Raw genomic sequence first — 24,606 nt, forward strand, 5'->3', positions numbered from 1 at the left:
GCGGTTGAGAGCTGGACTCCCTGCAGCCTGGGCTCTGGGCTTTTGTGCAGCAGGGGGCTGGCAGCAATCACATACAGAGCAGAGCTTAGAGGACACCCCTGCTTCACTCATCTATCTATTTTAAAATCCTTAGTTAAAATCCCGTTTACATTAATCTGGACTTTAGATTCTTTATGTAACAACTTTATCATATTAATGAACTTCTCCAGGAAACCATAGTGTTTTAAAACAATCCACAGATAATCTCTAGAGAGGAAATCAAAAGCCTTTTTTCTGATCTAGTCCAACTATATAAAAGTCCTGATCTCTCTTAGTTGTGATTATGTCTCTAATTGCACGCAGATTATCCCACATGTATCTCTCTTTTATTGCACGTTTGCTCGACCTCAATGATTTCATTCATGACTTCTGACATTCCGTTTACTATCACTTTAGCCAAGATTTTATAATCTATATTCATTAAACTTATTTGTCGCCAGTTGTCCAGATCACTGCGATCCCCCTTTTTAAAGATTAATGAAATTACACAGTGATAGAAGGAGTCATGTAAAGCTACATTTTCTAATCCTTCATTGTAAACAGATGGGGGGGGGGACTTGGCGAAGACAAGCGGGCGGACGCTAGAGTTTGAAGGCGCTAATGGGATTGGTTGTTGGAGGCCGTCGCATTTCAGCCAATAGAAACGCAGCCGCTTTGCCTATATGAAAGGCGTTCGGAGACCAGAGCTGTTCATTTCAACCTACTTCGATAAACACAGTTGAAAGGCAACATGAGTGGAAGAGGCAAAACCGGCGGGAAGGCTAGGGCCAAAGCCAAGACTCGCTCCTCCCGCGCTGGCCTGCAGTTCCCCGTGGGCCGTGTGCACAGGCTTCTGCGCAAAGGCAACTATGCCGAGCGCGTCGGTGCCGGCGCACCCGTCTACTTGGCTGCTGTGCTGGAGTATCTGACCGCTGAGATCCTCGAGTTGGCCGGTAACGCCGCTCGCGACAACAAGAAGACTCGTATTATCCCTCGTCACCTGCAGCTGGCTGTCCGTAACGACGAGGAGCTAAACAAACTGCTCGGAGGAGTGACTATCGCTCAGGGTGGCGTGCTGCCCAACATTCAGGCCGTCCTGCTGCCCAAGAAGACCGAGAAGGCGGCCAAGACCAAGTAATCTGGTTTTCTCTTTCTCCGATTTGTGTATAAACAAAGGCTCTTTTAAGAGCCACCCACATCAGCGACGAAAGTGCAGTTTTTCTTTACTTCCTACCCCCAAAACGCGGCCGTTGATCGATTGGCTGTTGTGTACATTAGAGTGAAACAAAAGGCGAAGCGTCTCCACATGTCCCGCGGTTGTACACTGAAAAAGTTTGGTTTGGAAGTTCTTATTGTACACAAACAGAAACACACAGGAACGCCTGTATAATGGCGCGGCTTGAGGTGAAATAACAGCGGTGTAATAAAGAACGAAGCAAAAATCAGAATAACGTTACACACCACGTGTAAGGAAGAAAGAAAAATCATGCTTATTAGTTTGCCTGTGATGCAGAAGCCCGCCACGGCGTTGGGGCGGTGTCTTGTGAAAATGTTGGCGCGACAAAAGACGCCCAATAGCGTTTAAGTGACGCTTGGACGACCGTCCAATGGGAGGCGGTCACATCCAAGACGCCCAGTGGGCGGAGAGCAGCTCCAACGCATAAAAGAGCGGTGGTGTGGGCACGAAATCATTCGCTTTCGTTTTGAAAGATAAGTGTTGTTCGATACCATGGCAAGAACCAAACAGACAGCTCGTAAGTCCACCGGTGGTAAGGCCCCGAGGAAGCAGCTGGCGACCAAGGCTGCTCGCAAGAGCGCCCCGGCCACAGGCGGCGTCAAGAAGCCTCACCGCTACAGGCCCGGCACCGTGGCTCTCAGGGAGATCCGCCGTTACCAGAAATCCACAGAGCTGCTCATCCGCAAGCTGCCCTTCCAGCGCCTGGTGCGGGAGATCGCTCAGGACTTCAAGACCGATCTCCGCTTCCAGAGCTCTGCCGTTATGGCTCTGCAGGAGGCTAGCGAGGCTTACTTGGTCGGTCTGTTCGAGGACACTAATCTGTGCGCCATCCACGCCAAGAGGGTCACCATCATGCCTAAGGACATCCAGCTGGCCCGGCGTATCCGCGGAGAGCGCGCTTAAATTAAACGGAGCGCTCACGACTTGCTCAAAACCCCCCAAAGGCTCTTTTAAGAGCCACTTAGCTGTTTCAGTCCAAAAGAGCGAGTGTTCTAGCAACTCCTGCGGTCTTGTAAGTGTTGTGATGGGACAATGGATCTTTTGCTAATGTTCCTTTATTGTGTGGATAATGGTACACTGATAAAGTGGAGCAAATTGTGTATGTGTGTGTGTGTGTGTGTGTGTGTGTGTGTATATATATATATATATATATATATATATGTATAAAATGTATATGTGTGGATAAATATATACATATATAAAGATTAGTGTGCATGTCCAGTTCTTATGCTGGTGAATTTAGAGCATCGTTTAACTCTACTCAGTGCTGAAACGTGTTGTTTATTTTTCTCTCCCAGTAGCAGTCCCTTGACTCAGCACACCTGATTCAGCTCATCAAGTGATTATGAACTGGATCATGGGTAGAGGAGCAGGGAATAGTTGGAATACGCTGTAGTGTGGTGTGTTGTCCAAAGCACAATTAAAAAACCCTGAGCTAGGCTTTAGGACTAAAGCATGGATTTAGACGTGTGATATTGTTAGACTGTAATAAAAGTAGTTCTACATCTGGGCATCAGGTTAACGAAGAAGTTAGAATGAGTCAAAGTAACGTTGGAGCTAGGTTTTAGGCTTATGATGACGCTCCAGGAAGTATGAACAGGTACATAGCAAGGCCCCAGGCTTCTGTTGTATTTAGACAAAGTAAAAGTGTGTTTATAGATAGACTGTAGGTTTGTGATGAATTGAGTAAATTGATGTGTAAGTGAAACTAGGTTTACGGTAAGGCCTTAGTGTCATGTTAAAGTTAGAGTGAGTATAAATAAGTTTACAGCTAGGCCAGAGACGTATGATGAAATGAGAGTAAGTAAAAGTAGGTTAGAAGCCAGGCCTTGGCTCTGTGATGTAGAGCCAGGCGCCAGGCTCATGATGTAGTTAGAATAAGTAAAATTAGTCCTCAGACTAATGATAAAGTGCCAGTGAATACAGGGAGGTTAAGCGGTAAGCCTTAGGCTATTGCTGACGTTAGAGTAAGCAAAAACCAGTGCAAGGCCGCATGCTCATGATAATGTTAGAAAAAGCAAAGAGTGGCTTACTTCCCCACCCCCACCCAGGCCTTAATGTAGTGAACTGAGGAAGCTTGAGGTCTAGCTGTGATGCTACTACTCGAATTTCATCGTAAGCATAATGTCTTGCTATGTACCTCCTTCCGTTCAGTCTAACTAGATCATGAGACTAAGGACTAACTCTAAATCTATTTGTATTTACTACAAGCCTGCAGTGGAAGTCTTAAAGTTGAAGTTGGTGAATAATAGGTATAATAGCTATGAATAATATAAATATGAATAACAATAATAATAATAATAATATGAATAAATGAGTAATATCTAGGCCTTGGGCTTCTACGGTAGCTAAAGTGAATGAAAAGAGGAATATAACAAGATATCATGCTTCTGATGAAGCTATGGTGAGAAAGTAGCCGTAGCTACAGAGCTATGCCCTAAGCTTATGAAGAAATTAGAGTGAGCAAAACTATGTTTAGAGATGTGTTTTGAAGTTAGAGAAAGTAAAGGTGAGTTTACAGCGAGGCCTCTGGCATATGATGAGGTCAGAGTTGGTAGTATTGTGTTCAAGGCTAAGCTTTAAGCTTATGACATATTTAAATCAAGCAAAAGTAGTTTTAGAGCTAGGCCATAGCCGTATGATGAAATGAGGACGAGTGAAAGGAGGTACATGAGGTAAGATAAATAAACGTAGAGGGAGGCTTTAAACTCAGGATGTGCTTGGAACAGACGGAAGCAGGCTTAGAGCTATGCATCAGGCTTGTAATGTAGACAGATTTAGTAGGTTAAGAGCCAAGTAAAGTTTACGATGAAGAATGTAAAATGAGGTACAGAAAAAGCCATTAAGCTGAGGATAAAGTTAGAGTAAGCGAAAGGAGGCTGACGGCTATGCCTCAGGCTTATAATGCAGTCACAGTAAGTAATGATAGCTTTAGAGCTAGGCCCTTGGCTTATTGTGAAGTTAGAGCGAATAATACTGGGTAGGCTTTAGGTGGACGATGTAGTTAGATAAGCAACATGATCCTCACAGCTAGGCATCTGGCATCTGATGTAGTCAAACACATAATCGGTTTAGAGCAAAGCTTTTTGCTTATGATAAAGTTAGATTGAACAGCAATTCTCTAAGGACTAGCTCTCTAGCTGCTGTTACTTACCCATTCTCATTCACAGCTAGAGTAAGTAACAGTGGATATAGTGCTAGGCCTTTGGTTTATGTTGGATTTAGTGAGTGAAAAGACGTCGAAAGCATGCAATTTGACTCATGATGAAGTTGGAGAAATGAAAGTAGTTACAAAGAAAAGGAGGCTTCCAGCTAGGCCTCAGGCTTATATCGTAGTTGGAGTGTATGTAAGAGTAGATTCAGAGCTAGGCCCCAGGCTTATGGTGAAGTTAGATAAAGCAATAGTAGGTATGGGGCTCGGCTTCAAGCTTTGGAAGTGTTTACAGTGAGCATGTGTAGGCGCACATCTAGGCCCCAGGCACATGATGAGGTCAAAATAAGTGAAAGCAGGTAAATAAGTAAGTTTCGAGTTAGGAGTGGGGCTTCTGATGTAGTCAGCCGGAATTTATTTATTTATTTATTTATTTGTTTGTTTGTTTGTTTATTTTTTTTATTGTGGCTTACGATGAAGTTAGCGTAAGCGAAAGGAGGCATATAGCTAGGCCTTGTGCCTTTATTGTAGTAAAATAAATAACAGTGGTTTCAGTGCAAGGCCTAAGGTTCATGAGGAAGTTAGAATAAAGCACAAACCTCTATAGGCTCTATAGGTCCTAGGTTACTTACTCTATGCATAGTTTAAGTCTTAGGCTTATGACGAAGTTAATGTGAGCAAAAGTAGCCTTTCAGCTTGGCCTCAGCCTTATAATATAAAATAGAATCAGAAAGAGTAGCTATAGAGCTAGGCCTTAGGTTTACTAAGAAATTAAAGATGTAAAGGTCAGTGAAGGGCAAGGCCTTTAGCTTCTGACGAGGTAAGAATGAGCAATATGAGCTTTTCTGCTAGGCCTCAGGCTTATAATATAGATAGAGTGAGTGATGGTAGGTTTAGAGCTGTGCCCTAGGCTTGTAGTAAAGTTAGGCTACAGTGGTAAAGTTAGGCTAAAGTTAGCTACAGTGCTACAGTTAAAGAATGCCAAAGTAAGCTTAGGGCAGGGCTTCAGGTTTGCGATGGAGTAAGAGTGAGTGAACTGAGATGTATCATTAGACTTCTGATGAAGTTGGAAAATTAAAATCAGGCACAGAGCTAGGCTTTAAGCTCATGCTGTAGAGTAGGCCAGACCTTAGGCTTATTATGTAATTCAAGTAAGTAATATGAGATTTAGAGCTAGGCCTTGGGTTTATGGTGAAGTTAGATAAAGTGAAAGGAGATTTCGGCTAAGACCCTTGACTTTTGCTGAGGTCATAGTAAGCAAAAGCATGTCTACCTTTAAACTTTGGGCCTATAATAAAAGGATTTGAGCAAGACCTCAGGCTTATGATGAAGTTTGGGTGAGTGAAGAGAGATATTTGGAATGTCATTAAGCTTGTGAATAATTTAGAATGACTAAAAGTTGGTTTGGAACTAGGCCTTAGGCTCATGATGTAGTTGGAGTATTTCACAGCTAGTCCCCCCTAGGTTTGTGATGACTTCATTTTCTAGTAGGATTAGAAGGGGTTTAGTTACAGAGAAGAGTTGTCAGGGTAATGCTAATTATGGTTAGAACGAGTTTGTGATTATTTCTCACTAGTAAAGTCAAAGTTTATTTATATAACAGCACATCAGCAGAGAGCAGTCTCTGCCCCCAGCGGCCGCCGGTTTACGCGTGTGCTTTACTCGCTCCAAGAAAGCTCGTTTTACCCATAATCAGCGGGGCGCTCGGCCAGTCGGAGTTCGCTCACGCCCTCGCCGAGGCTCTCCCCGAACGCGGCGTTGAGCTCTTCGGGGGCTCACGCCGCCGTTTGCCACCTTTTTTCACAGATTATTGCGCTAAATACACCACATCTCGTACGGAGCGGCTGGCGCGCGGCGCCCTTTTGAGAGCGCCCTGCGAAACTAGGCGTCGCTGCGCGCCCATTCCCGGACTGAGGAAACACAGCAGAGTCTGTTCTATAAGACCGAGCCGTTGGACGCTCGCCAAGTGCCGCTTTCGCTCTTATTTTGGCTGATAAATGCCACGAGAAAACACAGGTACGAGCGCGTCACTGAGGCACGGCTGCACAGTGCCCGCCGGGTTGAGTCTACACCGTTCTCATGTGGCTTTTAAGGGGCCGACCCCTCGCCTGAGAGGGAGGTTCCTCTGAACAGTGCAGTTCGCGCTCATTCTCGCTCCGCTCGCAGCAAAAGCACAACGATGGCAGAAGTGGCTCCCGTTCCAGCCGCCGCCGGACCGGCCAAAGCTCCCAAGAAGAAAAGCGCCGCCCGGCCCAAGAAAGCCGGCCCCAGCGTCGGCGAACTCATCGTAAAGGCTGTTTCGCAGTCTAAGGAGAGGAGCGGCGTGTCTCTCGCCGCCCTCAAGAAAGCCCTGGCTGCCGGCGGCTACGACGTGGACAAGAACAACTCCCGCGTCAAGATCGCCGTCAAGAGCCTCGTGACGAAGGGCACTCTGGTGCAGACCAAAGGCACCGGCGCCTCGGGCTCCTTCAAGCTCAACAAGAAACAAGCCGAGCCCAAGAAGAAGCCGGCAAAGAAAGCGGCGCCAAAGGCCAAGAAGGCGGCCGCCAAAAAGCCCGCCGCTGCTAAGAAGCCTAAGAAGGTAGCGGCGAAGAAGTCCGCAGCCGCCAAGAAATCGCCGAAGAAAGCCAAGAAACCCGCGGCCGCCAAGAAAGTGGCCAAGTCTCCCAAGAAAGCCAAGAAGCCGGCGGCCCCGAAAAAGGCGGCCAAGAGCCCGAAGAAAGCGAAGGCGGTCAAGCCCAAAGCAGCCAAGCCCAAGGCTGCGAAAAGGGCCGCCCCCAAGAAGAAGTAAACACACCTTTTTACCTTCGTGTCCTGTTTTTTCCTCTCTCCAGAACGGCTCTTTTAAGAGCCACCCACATTTTTCTCTCAAGGAGCTTTGCAATTACATGGATAAGAATAGGAGGGGGAATGGGGTAGGACAACGGCGGAAAAACAAGGACACGTATACGCTTCTTTGTCTCTCTCTCTGCCACACACACACACACACACACAGGCGGCAGCACGAGGGGGAGGGGGGAAGCGGGGTACGTGGACAGGAACGGTGGGCGGGCCCTAGAGTTTGACGGCGATAATACGATTGGTTGTTGTATTTCAGCCAATAGAAACGCAGCCGCTTTGTCTATATGAAGGGTGTTCAGAAACCAGGGCCCTTTATTTTAGCTGTATTCGACGAGCTCGATTGGACTGCGAAATGAGTGGAAGAGGCAAAACCGGCGGGAAGGCTAGGGCCAAGGCTAAGACTCGCTCCTCCCGCGCTGGGCTGCAGTTCCCCGTGGGCCGTGTGCACAGGCTTCTGCGCAAAGGCAACTATGCCGAGCGCGTCGGCGCTGGCGCTCCTGTCTACTTGGCTGCTGTGCTGGAGTATCTGACCGCTGAGATCCTCGAGTTGGCCGGCAACGCCGCTCGCGACAACAAGAAGACCCGTATCATCCCTCGTCACCTGCAACTGGCCGTTCGTAACGACGAGGAGCTCAACAAACTGCTCGGAGGTGTTACCATCGCTCAGGGTGGCGTGCTACCCAACATTCAGGCCGTCCTGTTGCCCAAGAAGACCGAGAAGGCGGCCAAGACCAAGTAATCTGGTTTTCTCTTTCTCTGATTTGTGTATAAACAAAGGCTCTTTTAAGAGCCACCCACATCAGCGACAAAAGTGCAGTTTTTCATTATCAACTACCCGCTCCACCCAAAAGAAAAAGCGGTTCATCAATCTAGGTTTACTGTGTTTACATCGGCGTGAAATAAAAGGCACAGCACCCCATGTCTCCCGACTGCATACTGAGTAAGGGTTTGAAGCATTCTACTCTCACACCTAAAGCAAATTGAAACACAAACGTCCATATAATGAAGCCAGAGTAACGCGTGTAATAATTACGTATAATAAATAGGGAAAAGTAATTAATTTCGAGTCTCGAAAAGCGCTACATATTAAAATGAACACAAAGGCTGTAATACAGGAGCTCGCCACGGCGTTGGGCAAAGTCTCGTTTCTTTCAAAATTTTGGCGCGAGGGGAGACACCCAATCGCGTTTAGCCGGTGAGTGAACGGCCGTCCAATAGGAGGCTGGCACATTCAAGACGCCCAATGAGCGGCGAGCAGTTCCAGTGCCTAAAAGAGCCATAATGTGTGCGGAAGTTTATTCTTTTCCTGGAAAAAACAAACTTCGACACCATGGCAAGAACCAAGCAGACAGCTCGTAAGTCCACCGGTGGCAAAGCCCCGAGGAAGCAGCTGGCGACCAAGGCTGCGCGCAAAAGCGCCCCGGCCACAGGCGGCGTCAAGAAGCCTCACCGATACAGGCCCGGCACCGTGGCTCTCAGGGAGATCCGCCGTTACCAGAAATCCACAGAGCTGCTCATCCGCAAGCTGCCCTTCCAGCGCCTGGTGCGGGAGATCGCTCAGGATTTCAAGACTGATCTCCGCTTCCAGAGCTCTGCCGTTATGGCTCTGCAGGAGGCTAGCGAGGCTTACTTGGTCGGTCTGTTCGAGGACACTAATCTGTGCGCCATCCACGCCAAGAGGGTCACCATCATGCCTAAAGACATCCAGCTGGCGCGCCGTATCCGCGGAGAGCGCGCCTAAATCGGACGGATCGCTTACGAGTTCTTTAAAGACCCCCCAAAAGGCTCTTTTAAGAGCCACCCAACTCTTTCAGTCCAAAAGGGCGAGTGTTCTAGCAACCCCCGAGTTCTGTTATATGCTGTGAAGTCATATTAAAAATCCTCGCGTGAACTTTTTAAAAGCGAGCATCTCCCTGCGGAGTCGTGCGGCGCTGCTGAGATTCGTTGTGTTTGAGCAGAGTCCGTAGTTCAAAGAGAGGTTTCGAGTCTCCCCCTTATAGTAAGGAAAAAGACAACAATGAGAATAAACACGTTAGTACCTGATCAAGGAAATTAGTAGCTGAAGAATGAAATGTGTAGTACAGGCGAGTAGTATGAGCATGTGACACACTGACACTCCGCTCAGTTTTTGCCGAACACTACTAAAAAAAAGCTCTTTGTGATTAAGTGTATAATAGCAGCACCGAATATGTAGTTCAATTATTAATGTGCTGATCAGAGAAAACACAGTGCAGAAAGACCAACTCTGGTGTTTTGGGCTGAGGGCGATTTGTCATCGATGGAGCTTGGATACCACCGTGTGGTCAGAATGTGAACCTGCTAGAAGTAGAATAAGACATACTTTCTTATAATGCAGAAATATTGTGTTTCTGAGTGACTTTTTGAATTAATGTGTTTGTGAGGCTCCGTAAATAAAGTGGGAAATAAAATGGGAAATAGCAACAACCAAATCACATCATTTCATACAGTAGTTCAGCATTTCTAACAAGGAGTCTAATGGTCTTTCTAGGACTTGCCAGTTCACGGTTTGACCACAGGATGGCGCGCAAGCTTCAACAAATTAATGTACTGTATATAGCACACACACATGCATACGTTTGGGTATTATTCTTAGAGAATTCTTACTCCATAACAGTGTGTTGCTTTACATTTGGTGCAGCCTAGATAAACCAATTTTTACTTGTTATTATTAAATAAATATATATATATTTTTCATTTTAAATGTCTTGATTTAAAAGGCTGTGAAATGCTACTACTAATATTGACAATGGTAATAGTAATAGTTATAATGATATGAGTGTTATTTTATACTTTGTGTTTGAGGAACAAATTCCCAAAAAAGGCCTTAGTTTCTGAGATTCCCCCGCAGAGGTAGAACAAAGCACAATCATGTTTTTATGCAACTTCAAAATCTCTGGTTGTGAAATGGATGGTGGTATAAAAATATTTCACTGCAAAACTTGTGTAATTCAGTAATATTTGTAGCTCCCCAAAACCAGAAAATGTGCAAATTTAGTCCTGTGTCCAACTTTAAACTCACCGTGCACAAACACACACTCTGTCTCCTGAAGAAAAGATAACACTGATATCTTTGTCCATTGTCTAAATACAGGCCCTTAAATGTGTGTGTGTGTGTGTGTGTGTGTGTTTGTCATCAGCAGAAACTGACTTAAAAAAATAATATATCAAAAGTCAAAAGTTTTTTTTGGATTATACACTTCATCTTCACACATTATCAGCCCTTAATTCTCTCTCAGAACCAACCTGATCCAGAAACACGCCACAGGAGTCTATTGGTTAAAATGTTTAACATCAAACACAGATTAATAGAAATCATTGAAACAATTATAATTTAAAAATGTAGAACAAAACAGTAAAACTATAGTTCCTAATTATTTACTATATTTTGTGATAAATAATAAATAATGAAATACAAAAATATATCAGGCCAACAAGAAAATAATTTCTCATTTCAGCATCGAACATCAGTATAAAGTTGTTTTTGTAGTTCTTATATTTCTCTTATTAAATTTATAAACGTGTTAAACTCTTTTTTAGGTGATTCCGTCTCACCAAACAGGAAAGCTGAGATATTAAACCTTATTTTCAAGATCAAGGCTGTACAGTGAGTCACAGCAGCAGGTCTACATGTTCAAAAAACAAAAACAGCTGTTGCTTTTAATCTGACATTTTTTAGCGTCATGCCTCTTTGTAACAAAGACACTCTTAACTGTAGTGCAGATGATTCACTTGGTCATCATGTTGCTGTAAAATTACTAATATCTATTTGGTCTTCTGTGATCATTTTTTCAAGGTGTCAGCAGATTTCAAAGGTAGTGTACACTGAGTTACCAGTTAATCAGGTACACTTACCATACAGGTGAATTTAGTAGATAAACAATTACTTTATAATAGCTGTAAAATGTTCTGATTGTCTATCTACACCAGCACCGCAGGACCTTTCTGACCCAGCGCTAACATCTCCACCTCCACCTGCCTCACTGCTTTCCTCAGTGTTGCTCTCCCATTAAATTTGAAGGCAAAATGAATATAGCAGTTTATATTTATATATATATAGTTCATTAATAATAATTTGACTTGTGTACAAATTGCTCTGTAATTGATAACACTTGAACTAATGCGTGATGTTCAGCTCCAGCATCACTTTGTTTTCTGATTCAGGTCAGTGGAGAGCACAGCAGAAGGTTTGGGTTGGTGGTGTTTTCATTTCTCAGCTGTTTTAAGCAGAAACAACATGCTGGCTGAAGTGGTGGAGAAACTGAAGAAGACAGAACTCCGAGCTGCTTGTCCTGCTCCCCGTTACGCTGGACCTGGAGATGTGGAGTGTGATTTCTGCACTGGGAGAAAACTCAGAGCCATCAAGTCCTGTCTGAGGTGTCTGACCTCCTTTTCTGAAAGTCATCTTAAACCTCAGTATGAAGTTCCTGGTTTGAAAGAGCACAAGCTGGTCAAAGCCTCCTCACAGCTACAGGAGAAGATCTGCTGTCAGCACGACAAACTAATCGAGATCTACTGTCGTACTGACCAAAGCTGCATCTGCTATTTGTGTATGGTTGATGAACACAAAGGTCACGATACAGTCTCAGTTGCAGCAGAAAGAACCAAGAAACAGGTGAGAACTAGAAATATTTAGGGATCAAATCATGATAATTATATTTATAATGTAGTGACTCATTAATCAGTTGAATTATTAAACTGTTTCAGTTCTTGCGTTCAAAAGATTTTGAAAGAATGTATTAAATATGTTGTAGATGTTGTAGGAAGTGTTCAGTAAACAGGTCAGACCAGTCAGTGATCATGTAACCAGCCAACACCCATTCAGCCTTATAGTGCTCACATGACAGTGTGAAAGCTCTGTAGAACAAGAGTGGATTTTACTGTTGTAGCTGCTATTAAAACAAATCTTTTTTTGTAGATCATAAATCATAAATTAAATATATCTGTTCATAGAATCAGCTAAAGGAGATGCAGAGTAAATTCCAGCAGAGAATCCAGGAGAAACAGAAGAAGCTGCAGGAGCTGAAACAGGCAGTGAAGACTCTTAAGGTGAGAACTGAGCAGAGATTTGATATTTCAGTCCTCAGTCAGACAGTGAGCAGCTCAGTGTTGGACACTTTTGGATCAAATTCTCAAAATTTCTCCTCCTTATCCCAAATGTAGCTGATCAGCCGAGACATGTTTGGTGTCTGAAGCTTCTCTTTGCACTAGAGCTGCAAGGCTAATGTAGCTAACAAGTAATGGAAGCTTATACCCACGAATTAGCATTGTTCAAACTGTGTATCTTAATCATCATACACTTTCCTCAAACCACACCAAGTTTATATTTAATTTCTAACAGACCTGCCTGTCTGATTTCTGACACCAATATCTATAAAAATGGACAGAATTCTGCAGAGCCAGACAATTTTGTTCATCTGTTTTTCTAGATAACAGTGAGTGTGTTTACATGCCCACCAGTAATATTGTCATTACTGAATTTTGGCAGTTATCTGATTATTCATATGGTCATGTAAACAGCAAGCAAACGTTTCTTAGATCAGATTTCAAGAAATATGATAAAGAGATCAGGATTTTAGCTCAGTAATCATTATTAGTTCGTATAAACTGTTTATGTAATTTACTTCATTTTTCTGCAGTATAAGCTGTTAGAGACGAGCTGCCTGGGAAACAGTCAGCATTAAACACTTACGAGGCCACAAATGACTGTATTATGTGCAATTTGGAGTCATAAAAACTGGCAAATAAAAAAGTAAAAGTGAAGAGACTCCATGATAAAAGCAAAACTGCATCAATAAGTTTTTTAAATACATTTTGCATCACACGCTGCCCTTTGTTGAGTTTATTGGTGAGTTGCTAAGTGACGGAAGAGGTGCACATTGTGTATTTAGTAAGAAATCTGATTATTGACTCGTGTAGATGTGGATTTTTCTCATTATCAGATACTGAAGTGTTTGTGAATGAGTTGAATGGATTATTGCCAAAAATCTGATGTTCTGCTGTTACCAGATTATTATGTATTGTATTTATAGTTGTATGTGTGAATATTCATGTATATATTTGTAATTGTATATATTGTTCAAATAGTTATATATTTCATAGATATGTCATATTTATGCCTGTAATTGCACATTTGCACTGTCCGGTTTGCACTGTTGCTACTATTTGCACTTCTGGCAGATGCTAACTGCATTTCATTTGATTGGAGCGCCTTCATTTCTCTTGTACTCCTTTATCTTTCTCCACTGTGTTTGTTCTCTCTGTAGAGTTTCCAGTCTCTCTGTGTCTCTTCTGGATATAATGTAATAGTAACGAATCTGAATAAATCATAAAATATTAATTAAAATGTACACATAGTTATATTACATACAAGAAATAGTGTATAATGTAATATTAAATAGTGTATAATATACACTGATCAGGCGTAACATTATGACCACCTCCTTGTTTCTACACTCATTGTCCATTTTATCAGCTCCACTTACTATATAGGTGCACTTTGCAGTTCTACAGTTACAGACTGTAGTCCATCTGTTTCTCTGTGTACTTTGTTAGCCCCCTTTTACCCTGTTCTTCAGTGGTCAGAACCCCCATGGACCCTCATATAGCAAGTACTATTTGGGTGGTGGATCATTCTCAGCACTTCAGTAACACTGACATGGTGGTGGTGTGTTAGTGTGTGTTGTGCTGGTATGAGTGGATCAGACACAGCAGTGCTGCTGGAGTTTTTAAACACTGTGTCCACTCACTGTCCACTCTATTAGACACTCCTACCTTGTCAGTCCACCTTGTAGATATAAAAGTCAGAGACGATAGCTCATCTGCTGCTGCAGAGTTTGTGTTGGTCATCCTCTAGTCCTTCATCAGAGGCCACAGGACGCTGCCCACAGGACGCTGTTGGCTGGATATTTTTGGTTGGTGGACTATTCTCAGTCCAGCAGTGACACTGAGGTGTTATTAATGTTAATGTTATGCCTGATTGGTGTACATTAGTATACAGAAGTTTGAACTCCCCCAGTCAAATTACATGTTTTGATGATTTTCAAATTGAGAGTAAGTAAACACACCCTCTGCAAATTTTACTGCACATTTCTAAGCAGTTGCTGAGTTAAACATATTGGAAAAACATAAAAGATAAAACTATATAAAAAATATGCCATAACTTTTGCACAGACTAGATTTTATGTATTATTTTATTATTATTATTAGTTGTGTCTCTGTAGAGAATGTTTTCACATAGTTTCACTTAAAATATATATATATATATATATATATATATATATATATATATATATATCAACGAAATGTCATTTTGCATGTGACTGTGCATAATATCACAATAAATATTAAATATTATTTTCTGTGTTTAAATACTGAGGTTCCATTTTTACAGAAACACACTGCAACATTCAAAAGACAGTTCCTAAATTTAGTTTTCACTCTCCAGATCATACAGTCCAAATATGGAAACCACGACATACAAACAGCTCATTTTTTATTTGTTGTGTTTGTGGTTCATAAAAGACACAGCATATTTACATAGATCCACCTGTTTGGTCCACAGCGGTTTAGCTCCGCCCACTCACACTGAAGTTATAAAGAGTGGTTCAGCTTGAACTGCTTTTTGAGTGAGGCACAATACAGGACAGCCAAGCAGAACATAGCTCATTTACATATATCAGTCTTAATGGCACAGTAACAAAAACAGCCTGTTTGGTTCTACAGGATAAAGAGAGGCTGGAAAATGGACATGTAAAAAAGAGAACTAGGACTTTGTGTAAAAGAGAGAGCGAGAGAGAGAGAGAGAGAGAGAGAGAGAGAGAGAAAGACTCTTCCTGCTAACAGTGACTGATCGTCCCCAACGTCCATTATAAATAAAAAGATTAGAGTTTCTACTGAAACAAAATACACATTCCACTTTAAATATGATCATTTTATCTTTTATCTGCATGAAATCTCACTACATTCTATTCTATTCTATTCTATTCTATTGACTGTGTTGGTCTGTTGTGTGTGTGTGTCTCCACAGCTGCAGCAGTTCAGATTTTATCCTCAGAACCAAAAACCAAAGAAGATTTTCTGCAGTGTATGAGTAACAAACGCACTCACACACACACACACACACACACACACTCACACATAAACTCACTCACACACACACACACACTCACACATACACACACACACACACACTTTCTCACACAGACAGATTTCTCTCTGATCAGTGATCTGATGATCATTAATTACAGTATGGGCTGGAACATGTATTGATCTGTTTGTGATCAAATTAACTGTCTTCCAGAATTTGGAGGAGTTTGAAGCTGAATTTGTGAATATCCGAAGGTAAAATTCTGCTTCATCTATTCTGATGTAGGAGGTTTGTTTATTCCTCAGCTGTCTGAAAGTGAGCCGTCAGTCTGTGTCACTGTTTCTTCTAGTGAGGGTCCATGATTTATTTCTAGTATTGATCAAGGAAGATATTTCAGAGTTGAACCAGGGATTTGATCTGTCTCTGATTGTAATGTTTTATGGGGGTCATGATTGTTTAACACCACCAGGAGTGTTTTGATAAAGAGGTCTAAATCAGTATCTGGGATTTCAGAAGTGTGGTGGATGTCACTGACCACCAGGTCATTTAAGAAGCCTTGGTCATAAAAATGTTTATAATTTCTTCTAACCTCCATCTGAGAGCCTGACTTTATTATGCTTGTGTTTCTAATGTATCCAATAGGGCAGTGGTCACTAAAACCAGGGTCAAATACACCTGTAGAGGTAATTTTATCAGGTCTGTTGGATAAAATTAAATCTATTAGTGTTGACTTGGTGGGGTCATTTAAATTTAGTGGTGTCGATTCTGTAATTAGTTCCGTTAGAGACAGATTCGCACACATTTCCTTCAAGTGATCATATGTATTAGTTAACCAGTTCAGATTGAAATAACCTAAAATCAGCATTTCTGAGTTGATTTATGGGTTTAAAAGTTCAGCTAAATCGTCTACAGTATGAGAGGAGCAGAAGGAGGTCTATAGATCCAACTACCACAACACTGTTACTGCGTCCTGAGCAAACTTTTAGGGCTAAAATGTCCAGCACCGAATATGTAGTTCAATTATTAATGTGCTGATCAGAGAAAACACAGTGCAGAAAGACTAACTCTGGTGTTTTGGGCTGAGGGCGGTTTGTCATCGCTTGGTCGCCACCGTGTGGTCAAAATGTGAACATGTAGAATAGAAGATACTTTCATAAAATGTGGAAATATCGTTTTACCCTTTTAAATATCGTTTTAATAATTTTAGAGTAATTACAACAACTAAACCACATCATTTCATACAGTAGTTCAGCATTTACAACAAGGAGTCTAATGGTCTTTCTCGGACTTGCCAGTTCACGGTTTGACCAGAGGACGGCGCCCAAGCTTCATCAGTGACGTGCACAAGAGCTTTATTTCCTACAACAACAACAACAAAAAAAAATTTCATATGTAACACTACACTGTATACATAATACACACACATTCGTGTTCATATGTTTTGGCCTTATATTTTTCTTACAGACTTTCTTTCTGTCTTGTTTTTTCTCGGTTTTTTTTCTTTTGTACGTCGGACAATTATTGACGTTTTGTCTTTTAATGACATGAGATTTATAAGGCCGTCAAATACTACTAATAATAATGTCAGTGGTAACAGTAACACTAATTGTTTGTTTCATGGCAGTTTTTGCTTTGTGTGTTTTCTCTGTAGAGTCGGTTGTGTGTAGCTCCTCCTCCCGTCCCTTGGTTTCAACTAGGTCCTGTAGAGGAGCATAACAGGCACGTTAGGTGATGCAGTGTCTTATTCATTTTGTGAACTGCAACTCAAAGAGGAGATAGTAACCATGTCTGGAAGAGGAAAGGGCGGTAAAGGTCTCGGTAAAGGAGGCGCTAAGCGTCATCGCAAAGTGCTGCGCGATAACATCCAGGGCATCACCAAGCCAGCTATCCGCCGCTTGGCTCGCCGTGGCGGTGTCAAGCGTATTTCAGGTCTGATCTACGAGGAGACCCGCGGTGTGCTCAAAGTGTTCCTGGAGAACGTGATCAGGGACGCCGTCACCTACACCGAGCATGCCAAGAGAAAGACCGTCACCGCCATGGATGTGGTTTACGCTCTGAAGCGTCAGGGTCGAACCCTGTACGGCTTCGGAGGTTAAACGCTCGACTAGAACAACACTAAGTCCAACGGCTCTTTTAAGAGCCCCCCCACACATCCACCAAAAGAGCTGCTCCTTATGATCCGTTTAGTAGTGATTTAATGCCAAATCAACCGTAGAAAGTCATGTAGAATATTTTATATTTCGACTGGGGTGAGTTAGTCTAACAGCGTTTTCTGAAACCTAAAGTCATTTAGTCAATAAAGCCGTTATTGTTCATCGTAAAGGCATCGCAAGTTCACCTTTTACAGCAAAAAACGGTCAAACGCCAGCGCTGTTCTCCAGCAGAACCCGAGAAATCCGTTCGAAATAAAAGATTCTTAAAAGAAATTTGTATGCGTTACATGGATTTGTTTAACTCAAACACGGATTGATTTAGATAAATAATTTTTCAATAAAGTTTAGTTTTCTAAGTAAGATGTTTTAGTAAAAAATCAGGACAATCCAACAACAGTTTGAGATTTAAATTGCACAATAGAAAATATGATTTATGAAAACTTATTAAAATGGAGATATCTATTTTGGCAAAACTTAAAACCTCTCAAAACTGTTTAAAAATGTGACACTATTTTATGAAATAGAACAACAACAAAACGCTTATATTTAGAATAAATGTGGGCAAATGTGTTGTAGAGGACACAGTAGATCAGAATGAGCGGGAAAGAGAACAAAGGGACAGCTAGTAGGAGGAGGAGGAGGAGGAGGAGGAGGAGGGAGGAGGGAGAGGGGAGAGGGAGGAGGGGGAGAGGAGGGGAGGGAGGGGGAGAGGGAGGGGGAGGGGGGAGGGAGGGGGAGGGGGAGGGGAGAGGGAGGGGAGAGAGAGGAGGGGGAGGAGAGGAGGGGGGAGGGGGAAGGGGGGAGGGCTGGGCGAGAGCTGGGAGTTGTCCGCCAAGCGAGCCGTTGACTGTTGTCCAATGACCGTTTGACAGCATTGTGTAGGCGGAGCTTGATCGATTTTGAACATCGGAGTCTAAATAAGCCAGTGCCGCGCGCTCTTACTCATTCTTCAGGTTTATTCGAAGAGGAGAACCATGCCTGAGCCTGCGAAGTCTGCCCCGAAGAAGGGATCTAAGAAAGCCGTGACCAAGACGGCTGGCAAGGGAGGCAAGAAGCGTAGAAAGTCTAGGAAGGAGAGTTATGCCATTTACGTGTACAAGGTGCTGAAGCAGGTCCACCCCGACACCGGTATCTCCTCCAAGGCGATGGGCATCATGAACTCGTTCGTCAACGACATTTTCGAGCGCATCGCCGGCGAGTCGTCCCGTTTGGCTCATTACAACAAACGGTCCACCATCACCTCCAGGGAGATCCAGACCGCCGTGCGCTTGCTTCTTCCTGGCGAGCTGGCTAAGCACGCTGTGTCCGAGGGCACCAAGGCCGTCACCAAGTACACCAGCTCCAAGTAATAAGTGACGATTTCATCAAGCTCACCGGCTCTTTTAAGAGCCACCCACCGTTTCGTCTGAAGAGCTGTTTTTTTCTTGTGCATGTGAATGACAACACAATTTTACTTGTATGGGGGAAGAATGTTTTCTGAAGTTCTGAAGCCATATTAGGTTTCCCGCCCAATTTTTTGCTAAGGTCATAATTACTGTTGTGCCAGTAATGGGACACTTTGGTAAAATAAGCTGGGCGTAGGGAACGTGTGTGCGTGTATATCTATGTATTTGTGTGTATATATTCTTCTGTGTTTGCGTCACTGAGTGATTTCCTGAAATGCTGTGTTTGTGAGGCTCAGTCAATAAGATGGGAAGTAAAATGACATATAGTAATTACAAAAATCAAACCACATCATTTCATACAGTAGATAAGCATTTACAAGAAGGATTCTGTTGGACTTGCCAGTTCACGGATTGACCACAGGATGGCGCCCTATCTTCGTCTCTGACATGTGCATGAGAGCCACAGCGTTTATTTATACGTTATTATATATATATATATATATATATATATATATATATATATATATATATATATATATATATACACACACATTAGTTTTTGTATTATCTTATTTCATATGCTTTATATATAGAGCAGCCTAGATGAACCTGCTTTGACTTATTTTCTTTTTACTTTTGATATTTTCTTAAATTAAAATGAGTTTTTTCTTTCGTTCGTTCGTTTTTCTTTGTTCTTCTGTTATTTTTCTTCTTGTCCTTGGGACAATTTTTGACGTTTTGTTGCAAAATGGCATGATATTTAGAAGATTGTGAAACGCTACTACTAACGATGACAATGACAATAGTAATAGTTATATATTGTTATTTAATTCATGGCAGTATTTGCCTTGTTTTCTCCGATCCCATCGTGTTGCTGTTTTGTCTGTAGTGTCGGTTGGGCGTGGCTCCGCCTCCCGTGACTTGGTTTCAACTAGGTCCTGTAGAGGAGCATAACAAGCGCGTTAGGCGTTGCGAATTCTCACTCGTTCTTTTTTCGTCGAGTTCGAGAAGGAACAGCGGCCATGTCTGGAAGAGGGAAAGGTGGCAAAGGACTCGGTAAAGGAGGCGCTAAGCGTCATCGCAAAGTGCTCCGCGATAACATCCAGGGCATCACCAAGCCGGCTATCCGCCGCTTGGCTCGCCGTGGCGGCGTCAAGCGTATTTCAGGTCTGATCTACGAGGAGACCCGCGGTGTGCTTAAGGTGTTCCTGGAGAACGTGATCAGGGACGCGGTCACCTACACCGAGCATGCCAAGAGGAAGACCGTTACCGCCATGGATGTGGTGTACGCTCTGAAACGTCAGGGACGCACTCTGTACGGCTTCGGAGGTTAAACGCTCGACTCGAACAACGCTAAACCCAACGGCTCTTTTAAGAGCCCCCCACACACCCACCAAAAGAGCTGCTTTGTATGATCTCTTTAGCGGAAATGATCGTATCAAAATTTCTATTGTGATTGCGTGCTATGTATGTAGATATACTACTATTACTATTGTTTTTATTTTTTAACGACAGCTTTGTTAGTCTGATGCCAGCACAAATGAAGAGGGAGTTTGGGAGAATCTTATTATACTAGCGTTATAAAGGAGCCTAAAAGGGTTAAAAATTGGGCCATTTTTTTTAATGCGCTTTCATGAGTTTATGAGAGTTACCTTTTAAAGACGGATAGCGTCATCTTAGTCTAACGCTCGAACAACAGAAGAGAGGAGGGGAGAATATTTCAACTAGCTTCACGGGTCCAACAAGTGTTATCGTTTTATGCACCTGTGTGAGTTAATGAGTGTTTAGCTTACGTGCGCGTGTGTACATGTGGTAGGGGAAAAAAACAACACAAAACAAGCCTGACAGGCACACATCTATCGTACAGAACACAAGGTAGCTAAGAAAGCGCGGGAAGGTGAACAAAGGAAAAGTCTTTAGCTGGTGCGGGAAGGGGGAGGAAGAGGAAGAGGAAGAGGAAGAGGAGGGGGATTGGGCGAGAGCTGGGAGTTGTCCGCAAAAGCAGCCTTTGAATGCTGTCCAATGATCGTTTGACAGCATTGTGAAGGCGGAGCTTTGTCTATTTGAATATCGGAGTCTAAATAAGCCGGCACCGAGCAGCCGTCTTCATTTTTCAGTTTTTTGTCGGAAGAAGGAAACAATGCCTGAGCCTGCGAAGTCCGCGCCGAAGAAGGGCTCCAAGAAAGCCGTGACCAAAACGGCTGGCAAGGGAGGCAAGAAGCGCAGAAAGTCCAGGAAGGAGAGTTATGCCATTTACGTGTACAAGGTGCTGAAGCAGGTCCACCCCGACACCGGCATTTCCTCCAAGGCGATGGGCATCATGAACTCGTTCGTCAACGACATTTTCGAGCGCATCGCCGGTGAGTCGTCCCGTTTGGCTCATTACAACAAACGGTCCACCATCACCTCCAGGGAGATCCAGACCGCCGTGCGCCTGCTTCTTCCCGGTGAGCTGGCTAAGCACGCCGTGTCCGAGGGCACCAAGGCCGTCACCAAGTACACCAGCTCCAAGTAAGAAGTGACCAAGACTTCATCAAACCCAACGGCTCTTTTAAGAGCCACCCACAGTTTCGCTTGAAGGGCTTTTTTAATTTTTTTTTTTTCAATTGTTTTTTTTTTTGTGTGTGTTGTGCATGAGAATGAAAGCGCGATTTGTTTGAAGGCGGGGGGTGCATGGGGGAAATGTTAAATAAGGTTCTTGCGTACTTTCCCGCGCAATTTCTTTGCACGTAGTTTCTCTTTTGTTTGGGTAAGGGGCACAATATGAACATGCACACAGATACTTGCGTGTTTAATAAGTGGATAATAATTGAAAAGGTTATGGTACATATCCTGCAGAGGTATGCTGTAGTTAGTAAGTTTAAGTTTGGATCCAAGGTTAACAGGAGGAGTTCGGTTTTTCTTGCCACTGCACATAGAAAGTCATTACTAATCAGAAGTGAAATTATGGGAAAGCCCCGGGCTCCACATAATAATCGAGTTTTGCATTTAGATGGATGAAAACAGGAGCGGGAATGGGGTAGAAAGCGTTATTTCTTTCCCTCTTTGTCTTCGTCCTCACTCACATACACAGGAGACGGCACGAAGGGGCGGCGCCGGGCGGGGGGGGCTTGGTGAAGAACAGCGGGCGGACCCTAGAGTTTGACGGCGCTAATGGGATTGGTTGTTGGAGGCCGTCGCATTTCAGCCAATAGAAACGCAGCCGCTTTGCCTATATGAAGGGCGTTCGGGCGACCAGCGCCTTTCGTTTCAGCTTACTTCAGTAAACTCGGTTGAAAGGCAGAATGAGTGGACGAGGCAAGACCGGCGGTAAGGCTAGGGCCAAAGCCAAGACTCGCTCCTCCCGCGCTGGCCTGCAGTTCCCTGTGGGCCGCGTGCACAGGCTTCTGCGCAAAGGCAACTATGCCGAGCGCGTCGGCGCTGGCGCTCCCGTCTACTTGGCTGCTGTGCTGGAGTATCTGACTGCTGAGATTCTCGAGTTGGCCGGTAACGCTGCTCGCGACAACAAGAAGACTCGTATTATTCCTCGTCACCTGCAGCTGGCTGTCCGTAACGACGAGGAGCTAAACAAACTGCTTGGAGGAGTTACCATCGCTCAGGGTGGTGTGCTGCCTAACATTCAGGCCGTCCTACTGCCCAAGAAGACCGAGAAGGCGGTCAAGTCCAAGTAAATTGGCTTTGTTCACTGACTTGTAAATAATCAAAGGCTCTTTTAAGAGCCACCCACCTCAGCGACAAGAGTGCAGTTTTTTTTTCCACTACCTACCACCAAAAAAGAGAGGCGGCCGTTGATCGATCGGTTGTTGTCTGTACAGTAGAGTGAAACAAAAGGCAACGCATTTCCACATGTCCCGCAGTTGTGTACTGAAAAAAAAGAAAGTTCCTATTGTACTCATATACACATGAAGTGAATAGAAACACACAGGAACGTCTGTGTAATGGCGCGGGTTAAGGTGAAATAACAGCGGTGTAATAAAGAATGAAGCAAAAATCAGAATAACGTTACACACCACTTACAAGGAAGAAAAAAAATCATGCTTATTTGGCTGTGATGCAGAAGCCCGCCACGGCGTTGGGGCGGTGTCTTGTGTTTTGAAAATATTGGCGCGACAGAAGACGCCCAATAGCGTTTAAGTGACGCATGGACGGCCGTCCAATGGGAGGCGCTCACTTCCAATACGCCCAGTGGGCGGCGAGCAGCTCCAGTGCATAAAAGAGCCGTAGTGTGCGCGCGAGTTTCATTCGTTTTGTGTTTGAAAAAAAAAGGCTAGGCTAGGCTTCGACACCATGGCAAGAACCAAGCAGACCGCTCGTAAGTCCACCGGTGGCAAAGCCCCGAGGAAGCAGCTGGCTACCAAGGCTGCTCGCAAAAGCGCCCCGGCCACAGGCGGCGTCAAGAAGCCTCACCGCTACAGGCCCGGCACCGTGGCTCTCAGAGAGATCCGCCGTTACCAGAAATCTACAGAACTGCTCATCCGCAAGCTGCCCTTCCAACGCCTGGTGCGGGAGATCGCTCAGGACTTCAAGACCGATCTCCGCTTCCAGAGCTCTGCCGTTATGGCTCTGCAGGAGGCTAGCGAGGCTTACTTGGTCGGTCTGTTCGAGGACACTAATCTGTGCGCCATCCACGCCAAGAGGGTCACCATCATGCCTAAGGACATCCAGCTGGCCCGGCGTATCCGCGGAGAGCGCGCTTAAATTAAACGGAGCGCTCACGACTTGCTCAAAACCCCCCAAAAGGCTCTTTTAAGAGCCACCTAACTGTTTCAGTCCAAAAGGGCGAGTGTTCTAGCAGCTCGAGTTCTCGTAAGTGCTGTGACGTAGCAATGGATCTTTTGCTAATGTTCTTGAGCAATTTCTTAGTCTGCCTGTAGTTCCTCTATTGTGTGGATAATGGTACACTGATAAAATACAGCAAATGTTGCGCATATATATAGAGAGAGAGAGAGAGAAGCATGAGTTCATGACTAACAAAAAATATTTATATGTACATATACATATTTGTACATATTTTTATTTAAATGTAGTTTAAGCAAATTATATAATTAAAAGCAATAACAAGGCATGAGAATGTGATGTGAAAGGGAAGCCTTTTTTTTATGAGAAAAAAACGTTGGTCTCAATTTTTTGCCTTTCCTCCTTCCAGTGCATGTGAATTTATGAATGCAAGTCATTGTGTGCACATATGCATATTTGTATTAACAATTAGAGATGTTTGTCTACAGATCATTTTCATGCTCTTTTTGTATGTGTATGTATATTTATGCTTTTGAAGGCTTTCCAGTGTGGAGTCAGAAAAGACTTGTGTGTGGGGAAAATAGAAAGAGTTATAAGCTAAATATATATATATATATGTGTGTGTGTGTTAGGTTAGTGTGCATGTCCAGTTCTTATGCTGGTGAATTTAGAGCATCGTTTAACTCTACTCAGTGCTGAAACGTGTTGTTTATTTTTCTCTCCCAGTAGCAGTTCCTTGACTCAGCACACCTGATTCAGCTCATCAAGTGATTATGAACTGGATCATGTGTGGTGGAGCAGGGAATAGCTGGAATACGCTGTAGTGTGGTCTGTTGTCCAAAGCACAATTAAAAAACCCTGAGCTAGGCTTTAGGACTAAAGCATGGATTTAGACGTGTGATATTGTTAGACTGTGATAAAAGTAGTTCTACATCTGGGCATCAGGTTAATGAAGAAGTTAGAATGAGTCAAAGTAA

General features: G+C 43.6%; 9 protein-coding genes across 10 annotated transcripts; all 9 read left to right on the forward strand.

Moving 5' to 3' along the window:
* Positions 1–625: 625 nt before the first annotated feature.
* LOC118802080 (histone H2A-like) lies at positions 626–1,223 on the forward strand. 2 transcript variants are annotated; one of them, XM_036562540.1, is made up of 2 exons: positions 770–850; positions 956–1,223. In XM_036562540.1, the coding sequence occupies exons 1-2, from the start codon at positions 770–772 to the stop codon at positions 1,154–1,156; spliced, it is 282 nt and encodes a 93-aa protein (XP_036418433.1). In that variant the 3' UTR covers positions 1,157–1,223. The 2 variants fall into 2 exon arrangements, with proteins under 2 accessions (XP_036418432.1, XP_036418433.1); XM_036562539.1 differs by having other exon boundaries at positions 626–1,223.
* Positions 1,224–1,741: 518 nt separating this feature from the next.
* Positions 1,742–2,291, forward strand: LOC118802091 (histone H3). The gene has a single exon (XM_036562552.1). It carries the CDS (start codon positions 1,748–1,750, stop codon positions 2,156–2,158), a length of 411 nt encoding a protein of 136 aa, XP_036418445.1. The 5' UTR covers positions 1,742–1,747; the 3' UTR covers positions 2,159–2,291.
* Positions 2,292–5,206: 2,915 nt separating this feature from the next.
* LOC118802078 (histone H1-like) lies at positions 5,207–7,368 on the forward strand. The gene has a single exon (XM_036562537.1). It carries the CDS (start codon positions 6,586–6,588, stop codon positions 7,195–7,197), a length of 612 nt encoding a protein of 203 aa, XP_036418430.1. The 5' UTR covers positions 5,207–6,585; the 3' UTR covers positions 7,198–7,368.
* A 55-nt stretch (positions 7,369–7,423) lies between these two features.
* LOC118802082 (histone H2A-like) lies at positions 7,424–8,012 on the forward strand. The gene has a single exon (XM_036562543.1). The coding sequence runs from the start codon at positions 7,600–7,602 to the stop codon at positions 7,984–7,986; it is 387 nt and encodes a 128-aa protein (XP_036418436.1). The 5' UTR covers positions 7,424–7,599; the 3' UTR covers positions 7,987–8,012.
* A 9,006-nt stretch (positions 8,013–17,018) lies between these two features.
* Positions 17,019–17,474, forward strand: LOC118802090 (histone H4). The gene has a single exon (XM_036562551.1). It carries the CDS (start codon positions 17,139–17,141, stop codon positions 17,448–17,450), a length of 312 nt encoding a protein of 103 aa, XP_036418444.1. The 5' UTR covers positions 17,019–17,138; the 3' UTR covers positions 17,451–17,474.
* Positions 17,475–18,316: 842 nt separating this feature from the next.
* On the forward strand, positions 18,317–19,349 carry LOC118802087 (histone H2B). The gene has a single exon (XM_036562548.1). The coding sequence runs from the start codon at positions 18,482–18,484 to the stop codon at positions 18,854–18,856; it is 375 nt and encodes a 124-aa protein (XP_036418441.1). The 5' UTR covers positions 18,317–18,481; the 3' UTR covers positions 18,857–19,349.
* Positions 19,350–19,887: 538 nt separating this feature from the next.
* On the forward strand, positions 19,888–20,269 carry LOC118802089 (histone H4). Its single transcript, XM_036562550.1, has one exon. The coding sequence runs from the start codon at positions 19,915–19,917 to the stop codon at positions 20,224–20,226; it is 312 nt and encodes a 103-aa protein (XP_036418443.1). The 5' UTR covers positions 19,888–19,914; the 3' UTR covers positions 20,227–20,269.
* A 193-nt stretch (positions 20,270–20,462) lies between these two features.
* LOC118802086 (histone H2B) lies at positions 20,463–21,536 on the forward strand. Its single transcript, XM_036562546.1, has one exon. The coding sequence runs from the start codon at positions 21,033–21,035 to the stop codon at positions 21,405–21,407; it is 375 nt and encodes a 124-aa protein (XP_036418439.1). The 5' UTR covers positions 20,463–21,032; the 3' UTR covers positions 21,408–21,536.
* Positions 21,537–22,115: 579 nt separating this feature from the next.
* Positions 22,116–22,577, forward strand: LOC118802085 (histone H2A-like). Its single transcript, XM_036562545.1, has one exon. The coding sequence runs from the start codon at positions 22,177–22,179 to the stop codon at positions 22,561–22,563; it is 387 nt and encodes a 128-aa protein (XP_036418438.1). The 5' UTR covers positions 22,116–22,176; the 3' UTR covers positions 22,564–22,577.
* Positions 22,578–24,606: the final 2,029 nt, after the last annotated feature.

The sequence above is a fragment of the Colossoma macropomum genome, unplaced genomic scaffold (genome assembly GCF_904425465.1).
Source record: "Colossoma macropomum unplaced genomic scaffold, Colossoma_macropomum, whole genome shotgun sequence".
NCBI classification, from domain to species: domain Eukaryota; kingdom Metazoa; phylum Chordata; class Actinopteri; order Characiformes; family Serrasalmidae; genus Colossoma; species Colossoma macropomum.

What these genes read in the sequence shown, in the direction of transcription:
- LOC118802080 (XM_036562539.1), top strand. Translation starts at nt 770, where the DNA reads ATGAGTGGAAGAGGCAAAACCGGCGGGAAGGCTAGGGCCAAAGCCAAG.
- LOC118802091 (XM_036562552.1), top strand. Translation starts at nt 1,748, where the DNA reads ATGGCAAGAACCAAACAGACAGCTCGTAAGTCCACCGGTGGTAAGGCC.
- LOC118802078 (XM_036562537.1), top strand. Translation starts at nt 6,586, where the DNA reads ATGGCAGAAGTGGCTCCCGTTCCAGCCGCCGCCGGACCGGCCAAAGCT.
- LOC118802082 (XM_036562543.1), top strand. Translation starts at nt 7,600, where the DNA reads ATGAGTGGAAGAGGCAAAACCGGCGGGAAGGCTAGGGCCAAGGCTAAG.
- LOC118802090 (XM_036562551.1), top strand. Translation starts at nt 17,139, where the DNA reads ATGTCTGGAAGAGGAAAGGGCGGTAAAGGTCTCGGTAAAGGAGGCGCT.
- LOC118802087 (XM_036562548.1), top strand. Translation starts at nt 18,482, where the DNA reads ATGCCTGAGCCTGCGAAGTCTGCCCCGAAGAAGGGATCTAAGAAAGCC.
- LOC118802089 (XM_036562550.1), top strand. Translation starts at nt 19,915, where the DNA reads ATGTCTGGAAGAGGGAAAGGTGGCAAAGGACTCGGTAAAGGAGGCGCT.
- LOC118802086 (XM_036562546.1), top strand. Translation starts at nt 21,033, where the DNA reads ATGCCTGAGCCTGCGAAGTCCGCGCCGAAGAAGGGCTCCAAGAAAGCC.
- LOC118802085 (XM_036562545.1), top strand. Translation starts at nt 22,177, where the DNA reads ATGAGTGGACGAGGCAAGACCGGCGGTAAGGCTAGGGCCAAAGCCAAG.